Source organism: Pelodiscus sinensis, chromosome 5 (assembly GCF_049634645.1).
Source record: "Pelodiscus sinensis isolate JC-2024 chromosome 5, ASM4963464v1, whole genome shotgun sequence".
Taxonomy (NCBI): domain Eukaryota; kingdom Metazoa; phylum Chordata; order Testudines; family Trionychidae; genus Pelodiscus; species Pelodiscus sinensis.
In genome coordinates this window covers 70,353,982-70,371,864 of record NC_134715.1, presented here as the reverse complement: position 1 = coordinate 70,371,864, position 17,883 = coordinate 70,353,982, and the positions used below count along the sequence as shown (strand labels likewise).

Here is a 17,883-nt window from a genome sequence, read left to right as displayed (position 1 = left end):
CCGCGGCTTTGAAAGCCTCGGGGGAAGCCGGCGGGGGGGCATCCCAGGCGCGCATGGGCTGCCCCCCCGCCGGAGCCCCTCCGCGGCTTTGAAAGCCTCGGGGGAAGCCGGCGGGGGGGCAGCCCATGCGCGCCTGGGATGCCCCCCCGCCGGCTTCCCCCGAGGCTTTCAAAGCCGCGGAGGGGCTCCGGCGGGGGGGCAGCCCATGCGCGCCTGGGATGCCCCCCCGCCGGCTTCCCCCGAGGCTTTCAAAGCCGCGGAGGGGCTCCGGCGGGGGGGTGGGGGGGGGCAGCCCAGGCGCTCCTGGCGGCTTTGCTCCCGGTGCCTCTGGTCTGCTGGGGACCATCTCCAGCAGACCAGGGACACCGGGAGCAAAGGAGGCGGAGGGGCGCTGGGGTATAAGATGAAGCCCTATCTTTTAATTAAAAAGATAGGGGGTCGTCTTATACACCCAGTCGCCCTATACGCCGGAAAATACGGTATTCCAAATTCAAAGATTCATAAATATAAAAAGATTGATTTTAAGATGAAAGTGGAATACAGGCCATACTCGCTATAAGTCCAAGATACATTCCAAAAACGTAGACTTATAAAAGAGGAGAATTTTTTTTCCCCGCAGCTGACTTTCATTTGTGCAAATTGGGATTTTTTGTGCAACTTAAGAGCGGGTAATGGGAGGACTTATAACACATCAGTTCCTAAAAGCGCCATGACTTTAGTGTGCAACAGACATATAGAGGAGCAACTTATAGCCGGGATGCCCTGTATAACATAAAGACCGTTTATGAAACTAAAGTTGAAATCTTACATAACAGTGTCTAAATTCTTCCACAAAGGCACTCGGGTTCAGTTCTGAAGTCAAATCACTTTCCTGCGACAGGAGAATTAGGTTTCTTTTTCTGTCATGGGTTATGATCATCCTCTGGTATAATAAAATCTCTCTATATTTAAAAAAAAATTTCCTCCGGGACAACAGAGTAAAGTCAGCATGTAACACTGTCTCCCGCAGGAAAAGTTTTCATCCTGCTGCTCATCCACCCTTAGCCATACAGCTTCCCCCATCGCTGACAGCCGAGGTGAAGGAGCAGAGAGACTGGAGAGACCAGTGGATTCTCTCCCCATCCTGACGGCCAGCTCTGGCAGTAGCAAGAAGAAGCGCTCCTTCAGCACTTCTGGGTATCACATTTTAAGAAAGATGTGAAGAAATTGGAGAAGGTCCAGAGAAGAGCCACAAGAATGATTAAAGGTCTAGGGAACATGACCTATAAAGGAAGACTGAAAAAATTGGGTTTGTTTAGTTTGTAAAGGAGAAGACTGAGAGGGGACACGATAGCGGTTTTCAGGTATCTAAAAAGTGTGTCATGAGGAGGGAGAAAAATTGTTCTCCTTGGCCTCTGAGGATAGGACAAGAAGCAATGGGATTAAACGGTAGAAAGGAAGTTTTAGGTTGGACATTAGGAAAAACTTCCTAACTGTCAGAATGGTTAAACACTGGAATAAGTAGCTTAGGGAGGCTGTGGAATCTCCATCTCTGGATATATTAAGAGCAGGTTAGATAGACATCTACCAGGGCTGGTCTACAGCAGTGTTTCTTAAACTTTTTAAGACCGAAGAACACCAAACAATATTTTTTTTTAAATGAAGAACACCAAGGATTTTTTGTTGAGAAAAAAAAAAAAAGTCAGGGGGAACATTATTGAGCAAAAAAAAATTTAAGAAAAGGTCACTTGCCCCTTTAAGGGTGGCCATTTTGAACTCTGTGGTTCTCCGTGGCACACCGGTGTGCCACGGAACACAGTTTAAGAAACACTTGTGTACAGTATTGGGTCCTGCCATAAGGGCAGGGGACTGGACTTGATGACCTCTCGAGGTCCCTTCCAGTTCTAGTGTTCTATGATTCAGCAAGTGGCTGTTTTGGGGCTGGGCTGGATGGATCAGAATCAGCCTGTTTGCTCAGTGGCTTCATGAGCTAGGAGCTCAAGACCCTTTCCACCCTGTCACACTACAACACTGGGCCCAAGGTGTCCTGGAGTCTGCCACCACCACCTCCTGACCCCCACCCACTGGTTGCTCCTGCCAGAGGTGGCCCACAGCCTGGGCAGCTGCTTCCAGGGGAAGCTGGCGCAGAGCCCTGAGCCGGAACCACCACCCGAGACGGGTGCTGCAGAGGGAGTGAGAGGTGGGCAGGGATAAAGCTCTGAGCCTTGCTGTGTAGGGAAGACGCCCTCCCTCCCGTGGGGGTAGGGAGAGAAAGTACAGACCCTCCCTGTGTGGGGAAGAAGCATTCCCCATCCCCCCAGGCTAGGAGAACAACAGCCTGCTCTCTGGAGCCTTTCCCTATGCTGCTATTGACCAGAATCCAGCTAAAAGGTGGCCCTGGACTGTGTCAGCACTGGCAGCGTGGCCTGTGGGGCCTCCAGGGTCAAGGCCAGGTACAGACCACATGGGCCCTGGCAGCAGGACCTCCCTTCAGGGTGGCCAGGACAGCTTGGCTGCAGCCATTGCTGAAAGGGGGCACAAAGCCAGGTAAGGTCCCCCTCATGCCCAGACACCCCCATGCAAAACCCCTCACTTCCGCCCCTCCCCCCCCAAGACCTAGCACCCCCACCTTGCTCCGACACTCTCCCTTGTTCCTGCACCCTCTCTCCTGGTCAGAAACCCCACTCTGCTCCTTTATGCATGTTGTTCCTGCACCCTCTCTCCTTGCTACACACTGTACCCTCCCTTGCTCCTTCTCTCTCCACCTGGCCGGACACCCTACGCCCAGCCTGCTTCTGCACCCTACCCCCACCCAGATCTCACAACTTCTCCCCTTTTGCATCCCATCTTCTTCCCAAATCCTGCACCCCATCCCTATTCTACTTGCTGGAAGCCCTGTCTGGCACATTGTACCCTTCATTTTTGTCCCTACCCCAGAGCCTAAGGAGGTTCATAAAAATCCACTAATTCTGGAACCCCAGAAAAGTAAATCTGGTCTATGGGAAGCCCTGAACCTCAGTCCCTCCCACCCCCCTTTCCTTCCTCTCACCCCGTAAGGCTGGGGCACCACAGGAGTGTAGCCAGACACGAACCCCATCTTGTTCCCCCACCCCCCAGAGAGCAAGAGAAAGGCAGTCAGCCTTTGGTGCCCTGGGAACGCAGGTGTGCTGCCTGTCCCTGACTCTACCATAAACAGAAACCAGACAGTAAATGGGCTAGCTGACGACCCGGGGCCTCCCGTCGTCCTGATGGCTAGTACCAGTAATTGACATGCCTGCACTGTCCCAGGAGAGGAATCTTCGCCCAGCACATACCAGAGGTGCCCATTGTCTGCATTTTCCCAGGTGTGAATTATGCTTTGCACCCTTCGTGGGAAACTTGGCATTCAAAGCCATTTTTCCTAATTGGCCACTTGAGACCAGGAAGAAGCCTTTGTGACCCAAGGGGTATAAAGAGGGGTTTAGTAGCCCACCCCATTTGAGCTCCAATCATTTATACCTGCTGGCAGGTATTGATTGTCTCCCGAGGTCTGTGGGGCGCCCAACCTCGTCCTACTTCTTCCCAAGGGATTGAGAGAAAGACGCTGGCCACGCCAAGTCTGGAACGCAGGGGTGAGAATATATGTGTCTATTTTGCATGCATTTAATAAGAGGTCAGTGAACCAAAGGGGTTTCATGGTACCTATAAGTGACTTATTAGTGTAATTTCTGTCCTGTCCTTTGTAGTGACTGTGTTATCTGTAACACAGTAATAGCATTTAACAACTAAGTTTACCCTGTAACAATAAAATAGTAACTGTTTAAGCTTTAACCTGACTCCTTCAGTTGCTGTAACAGAACCAAGCACAATTTTAAAAGAACTTCAGCCGGTCATAAGGGACAGATATAGGGAGAGCTTGGGCGTTTTGGATCGTGTCGCTTCCAGGGGACAGATCCGTTGGGGCACCTCTCAGCCTCCCCAGGCTGCCCACTGCGAAGGGATTTCTGCATCCTAGCAGCTAAAATCTGAGGTGTTATAAGCTCTCCCTGTAAACTTATTGGGGTGCCCGTCAACCTCCTCCAGGTTGCCCGCTGCAAGGGACCCCGGTCTCAGCAGTTGAAGTCTCAGGTGTATAACACACACGTACACACTGCCCTGACCGTCGGCTGACAAGGAGTAAGGTGTTTCAGATGGGGCCACATCAGTGAGTGTTGGCGGGTTTTGGAGTTTTTTTGCTTCTCACTGGTGTGATCCCCAACTGATTTTTCTGTGGGTTCCCAACCCCTACCATAAAGAAAACATTGAAAACTTTTGTGTTGGACATAACATTTTATTTTATTTTATTTAAAATGAATTTTGATAAACTAACATGAGAAAGTTAAAGCACTTAATCTGTTTCATAATTTAAATTAAACCATTCTCACTAGCTGCAGCTGGTTCAGAAAATAGGGTCACCGTACCCAGTCTGAACTTGCCTCCCCTCCCGTTCTCCTTCCCCTGGCACACAGATCTGTGAATAAGTTAAATCTCAGTACGCCACTTCTAAAAGGTTGCCAACTGCTGCACTAAAAGGTAAGAGCTGCATCTTTATTTATTTATTAATGAAGCTGCTATAAATAGGACTATTATTGACTTTAAAAAGTCACTCTGGCACTCAGACCCGTAAATAGAGGCTAATAAGTCAAATCTCAGCAATCCACCTCTGAAAGCTGCTGACCCCTGCCCTAGCGTGCTGCCTGGGAGCCGAAGACACCTGAGCCTTTTCAACTGCTTCTATTTAAAAGGCTCGTGCTTGCTGGATAGCTGCATTACCTAGTAACCACTAGACAGGCGCAAACCCTTTAAACAGAAGCAACTGAAAGGGCTTGCAGATCTCAGTCCTACTGGACCGTTGCCTGGGAGCTGCCCAGGAAGTGTGAGTCTTTTCAACTACTTCTGTTCAAAGGGACACTGTGATGGGGGCACAGGGGCTGAAGGCATTAACCTGCCCCAACTGGCTGAGAAAGTCTCACCCCCACAGCTCTGCTGGGCATGCTCCCACTGGAGGCTGGCTATAAAGGCCTCTGGAGCTGACACTCAGGGACTGACTGCTACAGGAGCTCCAAAAGAGAAGCACAGCCGAACTGCATGGTAACAAGCTAAGAGGGATTGCAGTAGAAGCCTCTGGACCAGAGTGTGAAGACAAAGGGTACTTCTTATAAGATCTATGTAGGAAGTAGCCCAGGGTGGGGAACTGTGCCCCAAGAGCTTGGTGTGTTGCAATGGGACTCCCTGCCAACTTAGTAGTGGACTGTTCCACTGCTGATAGGGCCCTGGGCTGGGACCTGGTGGAGAGGGAGGGCCTGCCCCTCTCTCCTCAGATACCCCTGTGTGAGGGAGCTTTGTCTATTATATATTGGACTTTGGAGCTGCTGGGCTGTATTACTCTGATCCCAGATGGACGGTATATGGACTCTGAGGCTTCTCTGCTGCACTGTGTATAAACTCTGTGGCCGCTGGGTTGCACTACTCTGAATACTGATTACTTAGTGACTGAGGCCACTGAGCTGTACTGTGTATAGACTTTGTGGCCACTGGCCTGTACTACCCTGAATACAGGGGGATTGCATGTGGACTGAGGATGCTGGGCCATAATGTGTACTAAATCTGTGGCCGCTAGGCCATGTTATCCTAAATGCAAGGGGGAATGTTTGGACTCAGTGGCCATTAGGCCATATTTCCCTGATTGCCGGTCACAGTACACAGGGTGGCCTATCACCCACAAAGTCTATCTTGAACAGGTGTCCAAAGGACTGCAACAAATTTTCCCTGCCGTCTTTGGAGAGTGGACAAGGCACCCCTCAACAGAGTCAATGGTAATCACAGATAGTCATCTTTTCTCACCAAGCAGTGAGGAATGTATACAAAAATTAACTACTTAGTCCCAAAGGATAATTCCAAATACTCCTTTAAGGAATGTGCATTAATACTGTATTGCTCTATTTTTAAAGTATCCAAGAATGTAGTGGGTACACTTCAGAAAAATTAAAAAGGCAGTTACTTGGCTTAATATTTTTTAATAGGAGAAAGACTCCAAGATCTGTTCATAATTGATGGTCCCCCTTTCCCCCCAAAAGGCAAAGAATTATGTACATTAACAAATAACAATCCAAATACATAAAATAAGAAGATCAGAACTTTCTAGCAAATGTTGGGATCATGGCAGGTCAAAATTATAAAGAGGGCTGTTATCACAGCCTAAGAATCAGCTTACTGTACATTTCAAAGATGCAGTGTTGATTTGCAAACCAAATAGGATTAAACAAAGATAAAAGAGTATGCATTTTCTTGAGCTAATCAGATGCATTTTTTCATATGTAGTGAACAGGAATACTACAATATTCTGAACAAATTTTTATAAAAGTTTTATCAAACCTAATGATAACAGAAATTGTACATTGATCAATAATAATGTTATCAAGTAAATTTTACCTGGTTGAAAAATAGAAAGACTTCCATCAGTGTGTCCAAATACTACTTTTCCTTTCTTCTTTGGATGCCATCTAAATAGACAAATGTCTGACAAGAAACTATGTGCTTCTTTATGTACAGCTACCCCACTGTCTGCTCCGGAGATAGTCCAGATATACAATGGGCCTCTATGGGAAACGAATGCAACTGCATCCCCTGCATTCCAGCACCAACTAAGTGAGGCAGGAACCCCTGAAACATTAAAAAAAACAACCCACACCTGCATATCAACTACCATTTAAAATTTAGAATGCTATTGTTTGCCAAATATTCTCAGCCCATTACTGACATAGATCTTAAAAAGATACAGATCTTAAATATGTTATTACTTTACTAGTAATTTAACAGACTTTAATCTATATGTAGGCAATTGTGTAAGTAGAGTTTACTTTCATGCCATACCAAGTACACACATTTTCAGAGAGTGAAAAATGATTGTATATACTACATGGTAGCAGACTATACTGTGAAATACATGCTTAAGTTTCATTAGTGCCAAAGAGGATTATCCTGCTCCCATATGATGTATGTTCATTTTTACATAATTAGTTACCTTACAGCAGTGGTCACCAACCAGTAGCTCGGGATCTACTGGTAGATCTTGGAGCCTCTGACAGGGGATCCTGACTGGTTTGGCCAAGAGGCTGTCAAGTGCTGGCACTTCAGCTGCCGCTCCCCCCGCTGCTGCTCATCTCCTGCCCTTTGCCTTGGAATTGTTCCATCAGGAGCATCCTATTTTCTGTGGGGCAGGTGGGGGAGGAGAGGTTCCCCCTCTCCCACCCTGTATCCTATCTCCAGGACTTGAAATGGGATTTGCTGGCTGCTTTTGGAAGTGGTGCAGGGACAGGACAGAGGTGAACCTGCTTTAGCTCCACTGCACCCAGGAGTCACTTGAGGTAAGCAGTGCCCAGCTGGTGCCCACCCCAGTCATGAACCGCCCCTCCTGCACCTCTAGCCCTGAACAGCCCTGCATCCAAATGCCCTCTCAGTTCCTGAACCTAGAACCCCCTCCAACACCCCAACTGCCAGCCCCAAGCTCAGCTCAGAGTCCTTCTCCCACTCCAAATCCCTTAATCCAAGGTCAGAGCCTGCACCCCAACATGCCGCCCCTGCCTGGTGAAGGTGAGTGAGGGTGAGGATGGAGTGAGCAGTGGTGGAACCTTGGAGAAGGGCACGAAGGAGGTGGGGCAAGGGGATCTGAGGTAGATCTTGGATTGCATTTAAATGCAGAAAGTGATCTCGCACAAAAAAAGGTTGGAGACCACTGCCTTACAGTAAGAGTAATAAACTGTTATTGATCAGTTAAAAACAAAGCTATATACAAACTTTTAAAACAAGTATTGACATTTTGGGGAAAAAAACCATCAGGAAGTCTAATCACAGTGGGCTAATCCACACTAGAAGGGCTACATTGGCACAGCTGCACCAATTTCAGCTGTACCACTGTATCACATTTGGTAAAGCAGCTTTCTTGTGCTTTCATGTGACCTTTAGATTTCACAGTGCGTAAGGTTTTCAAAGGCATGCCATATATTCTATAAATACAAAATGTGAAGCCACAGAGCACCAGAGAGTTTGAGAAACCTTAGTGAGGCTGCTAGACTTCCTGGATCTCACAGAAGTTGAAAAGGTTCAGCTATGCAGGTGAAACATACAGGCAGTCCCCGACTTACGTCGGATCCGCACTTATGTCGGATCCGCACTTACGAATGGGGCTTTTCTCGCCCCGGAGCTCACAGGCAGCGGATCGCCACCCGTGTCCTCCGGGGCGAGAAAAGCTTCTCCCGGTCTCCCTGGTCTGCTGGGGGGGGGAGGGGGTCCAGCAAAGCCGCTGGACCCCCCCCAGCAGACCAGGGAAACCCGAGCAAAGCCACCCAGGCGGGGGGAGTCCCGCTGCCTGGGCGCCTTTGCTCGTTTGCCCTGGAGCAAAGCCGCCCAGGCAGCGGGACTCCCCTCGCCTGGACAGCTTTGCTCCTGTACCCCTGGTCTGCTGGGGGGTCCAGCAAAGCCGCTGGACCCCCCCAGCAGACCAGGGACACCCGAGCAAAGCCGCCGCCTGGGCAGCTTTGCTCCCAGGGAAACGAGCAAAGCCACCCAGGTGGCGGCTTTGCTCTGGTGTCCCTGGTCTGCTGGGGGGGTCCAGCGGCTTTGCTGGACCCCCCCCCAGCAGACCAGGGGGACAGGAGCAAAGCCTTGGAGCACACCCGCAGCGGGACAGCCCAGGTGCGCTTGGGCTGTCCCGCTGCGGGCGTGCTCTGCGGCTTTGCTCTCCATCTCCCTGGTCTGCAGGGAGACCGGGAGCAAAGCCTTGGAGCACGCCCGCAGCGGGACAGCCCAGGCACGCTTGGGCTGTCCCGCTGCGGGCATGCTCCGCGGCTTTGCTCCTGTCCCCCTGGTCTGCTGGGGGGGGGGGGGTTGCAGCTAGTGCCCCCCCTCCCTCCCCCCAGCAGACCAGGCTTTTCTTGACTACCCCTGGGGTAGAGCAGCTGGGGGCTGCCGGGTTGGTCCCACAGCGCCGCTCCGGACCAACCCGGCAGCACCCCAGCTGCTCTGCCCCAGGCGTCCTGATTCAGCCGCTGCTGGGTTCAGGTCAGCCTGGGGCAGAGCAGCTGGGGTGCTGCTGGGTTGCTCCAGTAGAGCCGAGGAGCCGCGCTATTGGAGCAATCCAGCAGCACCCCAGCTGCTCTGCCCCAGGCTTCCTGGAATCAGCCACTGATCAGTTTCAGCAGCAGCTGACTTGGGGACGCCTGGGTTTCTTAAGTTGAATCTGTATGTAAGTCAGAACTGGTGTCCAGATTCAGCCGCGGTTGAAATGATCAGTTTCAGCAGCGGCTGACGCCAGTTCCGACTTACATACAGATTTAACTTAAGAACAAACCTACAGTCCCTATCTTGTACGTAACCCGGGGACTGCCTGTATTGAAAAACTGACTGCAGCAAAGCACCTGAAGTGATCTAGCTAGTTGCAGGGAAGGAACATGGACTTATTGCAGAGGCAGTCATCATATTCACTATTGGCAAACACACTGAAACAAAATACAGGTGGATCAAGAGTTTCATGCTTTTGATAAGAGCTAGCTGAGATGTTTATCTAAACAGAACCAAAAATTGTATCTTCAGATTTTAAGCGTGATCATAGTTGGTAAACAGCCTCCTGTAAACAGCAGCCTTTGTTGTAGATCAGGTTTTACTTGTGCTCAGCCTTGCAAAACTGTCATGAAAACTCACCATCCAAATCTTAAATCATAATTGCCTGCATTTCACTACAATGATTGATTATAACTGATACTATTTTATTTGCCAATAAAAATAAACTTTCCCTGAATATAAAGAAATTTGAAAGGCTATTTTTGCTTTAAGAAGAGTTGGGGGGGAGGAGGGGAAATCAGTTTTTCAGCAATTACTATATAGTTCAGAACAATGTACTGGATGGGGAGAAGCCAGAAAGTGAGATAAATATTAACCCTAAAATGAACAAATCCCTGCCATGACAGCCAAATGACACTTACTCTGTTTTGATTAAGACACCTGGGGTCAATTAAAAAGCTCCTATAACTCAGTTGAGAGAGTCAGGTTAGTTGAGACACCTGGAGGCCATTTAGACCTTGCTATAATCAGCTGAAACAGTGAGGTTTATTGGGACACCTGGTGCCAATCAAGGACCCTCTGAAAACGCTTAAAAACCTCCCCTTTAGTCAGTTTAGTGACGTGTGCCAGGAGTGGTTAGAGGAAGGCCTGTTGCAGGAATTGTCAGATACCAGGAGGGAAGGTCTGAGGCAAGCAGAGCAAGCCCAAGGAACAGCCCTTTGGGGCCCCAGAAGTCTGAGGGAGTAAAAAAGAGGAAAAGACTGGGATAAGAAATTTAGTCTATTGCATCCACACCCCTTGCTATGCCAGTGATCAGACTAGCTAAAGTCAGATTATGACTTGCCCCTAAAGTAAAGAGTTTAGGCTGAGAGTGATGGTGAGCAATTAGACAGAGAGCTGCTGTTTCCCCAAATGTGGAGAGATAACATTCAACCTACTACTCAAAAGTGACCCACCATGTGAAATTAGCAACTTTGACGCAGTACCAAAATACTGTATTTTTCTCATTTTCTACAATGAACTATAGTAGAAGTGAAATTAAAGAATTTTGTGTTCTTTCAATAACTGCTTAACTTCTAAAACCTTCTCCACCAATCATTCAACAATCAGTACATGTGAATATTTTTGCTAACATGAACAGCGATAAGAAATAAACCTCTGTGTTTCGGATACCTTTTGTATTGTCAAGTTTTGCAATAGCTTTCTGTTCAGCCACATTCCAAATGATCACTAAGTTATCTGCACTGGCACTTGCAAACATATCAGGGTTGTGGGGACACCAAGATATTGCTGTGATTGTTTTCTTATGCTCAGACATAATTGCCCGGAGTTTGAATTCATTGTACCGGTGATCCAACTACAAAAAACAAAAACAAAAAAACCATTTATTTTAGAATCTCAAATTTCAGTAAACTAATTTAACATCTATGGTATACATTGCTAAGTTAGTGTAGTGGCTTAAGTCACTAATGGCCAAGAATATGAAGCTTACAGTAGTACTTTGATTTCCACTGCTTTTAACAAGTCCTAGTATTTGCAATAATAAGCTAGGTACAAATACGTTTAAATTACATTTAATAAGCTAGGTACAAATACATTTAAATTACACAGAAAAGTATTCAATTACGCTCCTTCCCCTCCCTCCTAAAAAATAAATGCATGTGTTCCATATAACTTATTTTATTTCATTTCTACAGCAATGTTCATATCCGAAGTTTAAAGTACTTTACAGATATTATATCTATTTTACAGAAGAAGGAGATGAAGAGATTTCCCTACATCACATAGCCAGTCAGTGGCAGAGAATTTATGATTCCTAGATCATAGACCAATAACAATTTGGCATTGGCATTAATGGAAAGCGCTTTGAAGAAACCTAAAACATTTACTTGTGATATAGTGATCCTGCTTTGAATGAACTCAGTGGGGATTTTCCATATCTGGTCATCAATATAATCTCCAGGAACATTTATTTAGTGCCACTGATGTGTATCCAACACTTCAGAGTTAGAAGTTTAAGTATTTATGGTGAGCAACATCAACCCAGGTTTGTCTCATTTGAACACATGATTGGTTAAAGACTTAGTAAAGATTTGATTCTGATTTTTTTTACCTTTTATCAAACTATTAATATTTCTTTCATGTATGTTCTCTGGTTCAGTTTTCTTAACTGGCTTTTTTTGTTTTGTTTAATATAGCAAAGAAGGGAAAATGACACATGGAGAAGCTCTGGTGTTGCAAGAGTTCAGTGGACTACATATAGTATTAATTTTGATTATTTTGTATGCCATTTTGAATACTCATTTTTGTCAGCAGAAGGTTTTGCTCTATTAATGTTTCACAGCCCACATGCAGTAAAAATGGTTATGCCCCATTAATTTTTCACAGACCACAGGCTACAGGAAAGGCTGCCGTTTATCACCTTGCTTGATCTCCATAATATGCACCTCATCTACTCTATTTGATGCAGAGATGTTTTACCCAATTATGAACTGTTACACTTCAAAATGAGAGATGGATTGAAAACTGAAATTTTATTAAAATTAAAATAAAACAAATAAATTAAAAAGTGAATAAACAAGGGTTATGTACTCCTTCCCACACCACAAGAACTAGGGTCACCAAATTAAATTTAAGTAGTAGGCTTAAAACAAGAGGAAATATTTCTTCATATAACACAATGTCAATCTGTGGAACTCCTTGCCAGAGGATGCTATGAAGTTCAAGACTATAACAGGGTTCAAGAAGAGGAGAGATACATTTGTGGAGGATAGGCAGGAATGGTGTCCGTAGCTACTGTTTGCCAGAAGCTAGGAAAGGGCAACGGGATGGATTATTATGATGATCTTTTCTGTTCATTCCCCCTGGAGCATTTGGCATTGGCCACTGTCAGAAGACAGGATACCGGGCTAAATAGACCTTTAGTCTGACCCAGCATGTCCATTCTTACGTTCAAATGCCACTTGCACATACCCCAAACCAGCTCAGTCTCATCACAGCACATGATGAACTCTGCTGGGCCCACTTCTTTAAAGGAACACAGTAGTGGAAACAGGGAGTGGTTGCAGGTAAATCTGATCCTGACATTCTCTTATCGGTAGGGCCCATCATAGTCAATTTCACATTATAGGATTTTAAAAATGGTAAATGTAATTATTTCAGATCTATTTGAAACTCTTTAATCCAGCAACTCTGGAAAATGAGGTATGCCAGATTAAAGATGTTGCCAGGCCAGGTAGGGCAGTACAGAGTTTAGGCATGAGGGAGAATGGCGCACAGCAATCTACTTCCCCTATAGCTTTTTCCCACCACTCCCATAGTGTCAGGGAAAGGTACCTGGGAGCACTGGGGAAAAGCTTCATCAGCATTGCCTTCAGAGCTAGGCATCGGAAGAGCAGTGGCAGCTGGCCAGGAATCCAGCTCTGCAGCTGCACAGAAGTAACAATGGCATAGTAAGGCATTATCAACTTTACTTCTGTGCTGCTACCTGCAGAGCTGGCCTCTTAGTCAATAGCTGCCATGTTCTGACCATTCAGCTCTAAAAGCAGCAGCACAGAAGGATGATATGGGTATGGTATTACCTGGAAAATACCTGACTTCTGCACTGCTGCTGGAAGGTTGCCTTTTTTTCAGAGCTGGGCACATGGCCAACATTACAATCACCACTCTTCAGTTTCTCAGGTCTAAAGGCAGCACAGAAGTAGAGGTGGCAATAATGTGAGCCTTCTACAATCCTCTTTTGGATAAGGGCCCCCAATTTGAGAAATACCAGTCTCCCCACAATGAAACCAGTATAGTACAGGGTAAAAGCACACAAGACCAGATTTCATGGTCTGATATGTTTTGCATGGCTGTGAATTTGAGGAAGCCCTACTTATCAGTGCCACACAATTCTGATGGTGATGCACAAGTCAACATGAAATCTTGTTCCCTCTCCCATATCTATACTGGCTCTGCAATGCTGACCTGAATGACAAATTGTAACTCATTTTTAAACTTCTTTTTCCATAGATATGTTGAGTAAACAGATGCCAATTCTACAGTCACTTTTCTGATTATAATCATACTTCAAAACTACTGCAGAAACATTTCTTGAAAGGGACGAAAGTGAAGTAAAAAGTGGAGAACAATGTTCTAAAGTACTTAGTTGAGAAAAAAAAAGTAGTCTTACCTGATAAATATAAATAGCAAGGGTGGCACAATAGGCAAATCTGTCGCCACTAGCAACACATACATCTTTGTTCCATGGCTGACATCCAGCAGCTAACAGGCCCACTTGCTTAACCTGTGACATTTTTGCCTATAAAAAATTAAAGTATGGAAATGAGAACAAAAGACAGGACCCTTTTCAAATGAGCCAACACTTTTGTTCAACAGTAAAATTCAACATTTTCTATTAAATCTAATTCCCCGCAAAATATGCAAGTAAAATATATTGTGCGCCAAACATCTCAATGTAAAATAAACTAAGCAACATATTTTCATGATTTTTTTTAATCTTTTAAACAATTAGTCTTAGCTATTCTGGGCTAATTATTTAATTCCTACTTTTTCCCTTTGGATCAGTGAAAATGCAATTTCATAGCTTTTGAGTACTCTACTTCTACAATAAGATTTTAAAATGCATCAGAAAAAATAAACAAGACGACAACTGGCATGTTAATGTATCTCTAAATGTCTTTGTGGATGCGCTTTTACCACTTTGAAATGGGACTCTCCTGTGGACATGCCTTGTTTGTAGCTATTAGACACATGAATAAAGCTAAGAAGTACTTAGCTTTGGAACATTATGGCTTGGTCTACCTATAGTGGAAGCTTGAATTAAGATAAGTAATTAACGTAGCCAGAGTCAATGTATCTAATATCATGTTTCCGCGCTGGCCACAGAGCAGTAGGTCGACAGGAGCAAATGCTCCTGTCAGCTTCCTTTATTCCTCATGAGAAATAGGAGTACTGGCACCAATGGGGGTGCCCTGTAAGTTCAATTTAGTGGGTCTTCACTAGACTGGCTAAATCAAACCCCAGAAGATTGACTTCCACCTACTAAAAATGTGGCCTATGAGAGTGGGTATATAAGGAGGAAAGGTCCCACAGAAAAACCAAGATAAGGCCAAGTTCAGGAATGAAGCTTGAGATAAAAATGTATGCTTTGTTATTATTTCTGTTACTAGTTTTGTTGGGGATAAGATAGTGACTCAGCTCATTCACACCCTTCATATAATATCTAGTGACCGAGACAGCACACATCTCTGCAGATACAAAATGTTTGCAACACCAAGACCAATTGCAAAAAATGAGCCACTTAACCTCTATTTCTTCCCACAAATTAATTACTCCAGTATAAAACAAAGCAGGGTGTGATATCCCAACCTCACTCTGATTGGGAGATGTATATTTATAATGAAGTGAAGTGGTTTCTTAAAAATTCCCCCAAAAAATCCATTTATATTTGTACATAGCCCTTATATTTAAAATGAAGATTAAAATATGCGCACCGGTCTTTGTAAACAATTAAGCATGCTCCCAACTCAACACACAGTTCATTAGCTGTACAATTCATATCCAAAGGTGCTCTTCACTGAGTTGACAGTGTGTTTCCATTTAATTTCATTTAAATGAGAAATAGTAGGGTTTATAACAATATGGATTAAATCAATAATCTAAGTGACAAGGGAGGGCAAAGAGAGAGAAATCCTTGGCACTCTAAATCAGTGGTTACCCAACGGTGGTTCACAGCCACCAGTGGTTCATAGAATACTTCCAAGTGCTTCCATTTCAGTCTTTGTATGAAACATCTGTCAGTTTCCAAGCAAACCTCAAGAAAGGATCTTTGTACCTCAAATTTCTCTCTCGTCATCAGAAGTTGGTCCAATAAAACATAGTACTTCACCCATATGTGTGCGCAGCACATTTCATTAGTGTGTGCACCCAGGGAATTTTTTTTTTTTTAAAGATGAACATATATTGAATACTCAATCATAAAGGATATGCTGCGAGCAAATGTGGGCTTTCTATACATTTCTACATTCGGCGCTTATTGCATAATACAACAATCCATACTTTAAAACTAAAAGAGCGTATCATGCAATTACATTAAAATGCAAAGCCACTTTTTTTTGAGACATTAGAGTGTGCCTGGGCACACCTGGCACACCCCCTGTGCACGCCTATGACTTCACCTACTTTGCCTTTCTAGTTTCCAAGAAGTGAAAAATCCTACTATTGTAGGACTAATCCAGACTAGGCCACGTTAGGCATTCCAAAAACACATCACTGCTTCATGCCCTTTTTATGTGTTTTTCTGGCACAATTTCAACCATGATTAAATTTTGCAGATTCTGCAAAATTGGAGGGACAGTAAACATACATGACAACAGAGCCAAACTTCAAAGTGACTCAGAGATTACAGGAGTGGGTGTTCCAGACATTGAAGGGGGAAATTAAATACTAATTACTATTAGTTAAGCAATGACAGGGTAAAGTTAAAGCAAAGGAAATAAATAGCATGAATACAAAATAACGGTATGTAACCAAGAAGCTCTGCCCATCATATTACAGTGAGTTTGTTTGTTTCATATTAAGACTGTCCTAATATTACTTTAACACACAACCACGTAAATAGAGAGAAGTGTGAAATAAAATTGGGAAGTTCAGAGAAAAGATTCCTTAAGAAGTTGTTCACTCCCTGGCTTACAAAATCCACTCATGTAGGTCAAGGTGGGCTTGTAGAAGGATCACGCTACCCCAACAGTTGGTGGGTTCCTGCCATCCTCTTTATTGTGTACTTCTTATGGCTAAGCACCCCCAAAATAGTCCCGTGCCTCGCCCCCCTGGTTCCAGAGTCACTCTACTTTTGCCGGTGACCTGGGCAGTCCATCTCACTGATGCGCCTTGCTACGCCCCGGCAGGTGGAGTAGGGGGGTTCGGGCCCTCCCTCACTCCGAACCCCGGCCCAGGGCCCTAAGGCAGGGGCGACCGGTCCCTGCTCAGCGGATGGGGGTAGTGCCCCTAAACACACCCGCTCACGGGCTACGCGACCCTGCCCTGGGCCACTTCCTGCTTCGCCACTACTAGTGGCCAGTTCTCCCGGGTGCCCTTTCCTCACCCTCTTCTTCGTCCAGTGCCTCGCCGTCCTCTCCCCTTCTCCGGCTGCCAGGCATTGTTTTAAGCTCCACGCCAGCGGAGCTCCCGGCGTCACCGCGCCTGCGACCCGGGTCACCCCCCCCTTGACGTCATCCGCCCGCGTCGCACTAGCCCCTCCTCCCGGGGCATTCCCCGTCAGCACACCGTGCTCCCCGCGTCCCATGGAGCCGGCCCACAAGTCCGGAGCCAGCTCCTGGGTTCCCGCAACAGGCTGGCTTTATCCACCCCAGGGACTCCTCCGGCCATCGCCTCGGTCCCCGAGTGTGGGGCGGGAGCGCCCCGTCACAGGGCTCTTTCCTCAGATGTGGGCCATCAGATTCTGTAGTATCTCAGCTTTTATTTAAAAAAACAAGTTAAAGTCTCTAGCTCAGGCAAAAACCTCTCAAATACAAACCAAGTGTCAGCTGATGCAACATTAACTTCCCAAGTCTGCAGAAAGCTTCAGAGTCATTGTTATTATTATGTGAAGGGGAGGCCTGGAAGCTACAGCTGTTAAAGTGCATGGGGCTGGGAGGAAGGAGAATTGGCTACAACTGTTAAGAGTAAGTGCCCTGGGATGGTACAACCTTCGCACAACAGCTATGTTGCATTAAGATAGATGAACTAAATGCACTAAAGGTGTTTTAAATAACCTAGGCCTGCTCTACACCTAGGCTACATCTACACTGGCCCCTTCTTTGGAATAGCCATGCTAATTTAGAACTTTGGAATAGGGAAATGCGCAGGGGATTTAAATATCCCCCGTGGGATTTAAATAAACATGGCCACCGCTTTTTTTCCGGCTCCTATTCAAGTAGGAATAAGAGATCCTCCGGAATAGGGCTTTATTCCGGAGGATTGCGCCAGTCTGGACGCTCTTTTCGGGCTTTTCCCCAAGCCGGAAAAAAAGCGGCGGCCATGTTTATTTAAATCCCGCGGGGGATATTTAAATCCCCCGCGCATTCCCTATTCCAAAGTTCTAAATTAGCATGGCTATTACGAAGAAGGGGCCAGTGTAGACACAGCCCTAGAGTTTAGTTTGAACTTAACCACATTATACGGATTTCTCTAAACAATGAGTCCACACTACCAAGCCCATTCCATCAACTTTAAGGGCCATTAAAGTCCATTTCTGCACTCCTGCTTTCACAAGGAGTAGCTTCTAAATTATATCTTTAATGGTCAACTTTCCAGTAGTGCAGATGT

The 17,883-nt window shown here is 45.8% G+C and overlaps 1 protein-coding gene across 3 annotated transcripts in view; it reads right to left on the bottom strand.

Annotated features, from left to right (window-relative positions):
• The window catches only part of WDR17 (WD repeat domain 17), a 110,714-nt gene that overhangs the window by 70,651 nt on the left and 22,180 nt on the right, over positions 1–17,883 (bottom strand). For all 3 annotated transcript variants that reach the window (XM_014577787.3, XM_006131597.4, XM_006131598.3), the window contains exons 2-4: positions 13,727–13,855; positions 10,729–10,912; positions 6,430–6,660 (exon numbers count right to left, since the gene is read on the bottom strand). In XM_014577787.3, the coding sequence (XP_014433273.2) occupies positions 6,430–6,660; positions 10,729–10,912; positions 13,727–13,849 (538 nt within the window). In that variant the 5' untranslated portion in view covers positions 13,850–13,855. The remainder of the gene's footprint in view (positions 1–6,429; positions 6,661–10,728; positions 10,913–13,726; positions 13,856–17,883) is intronic.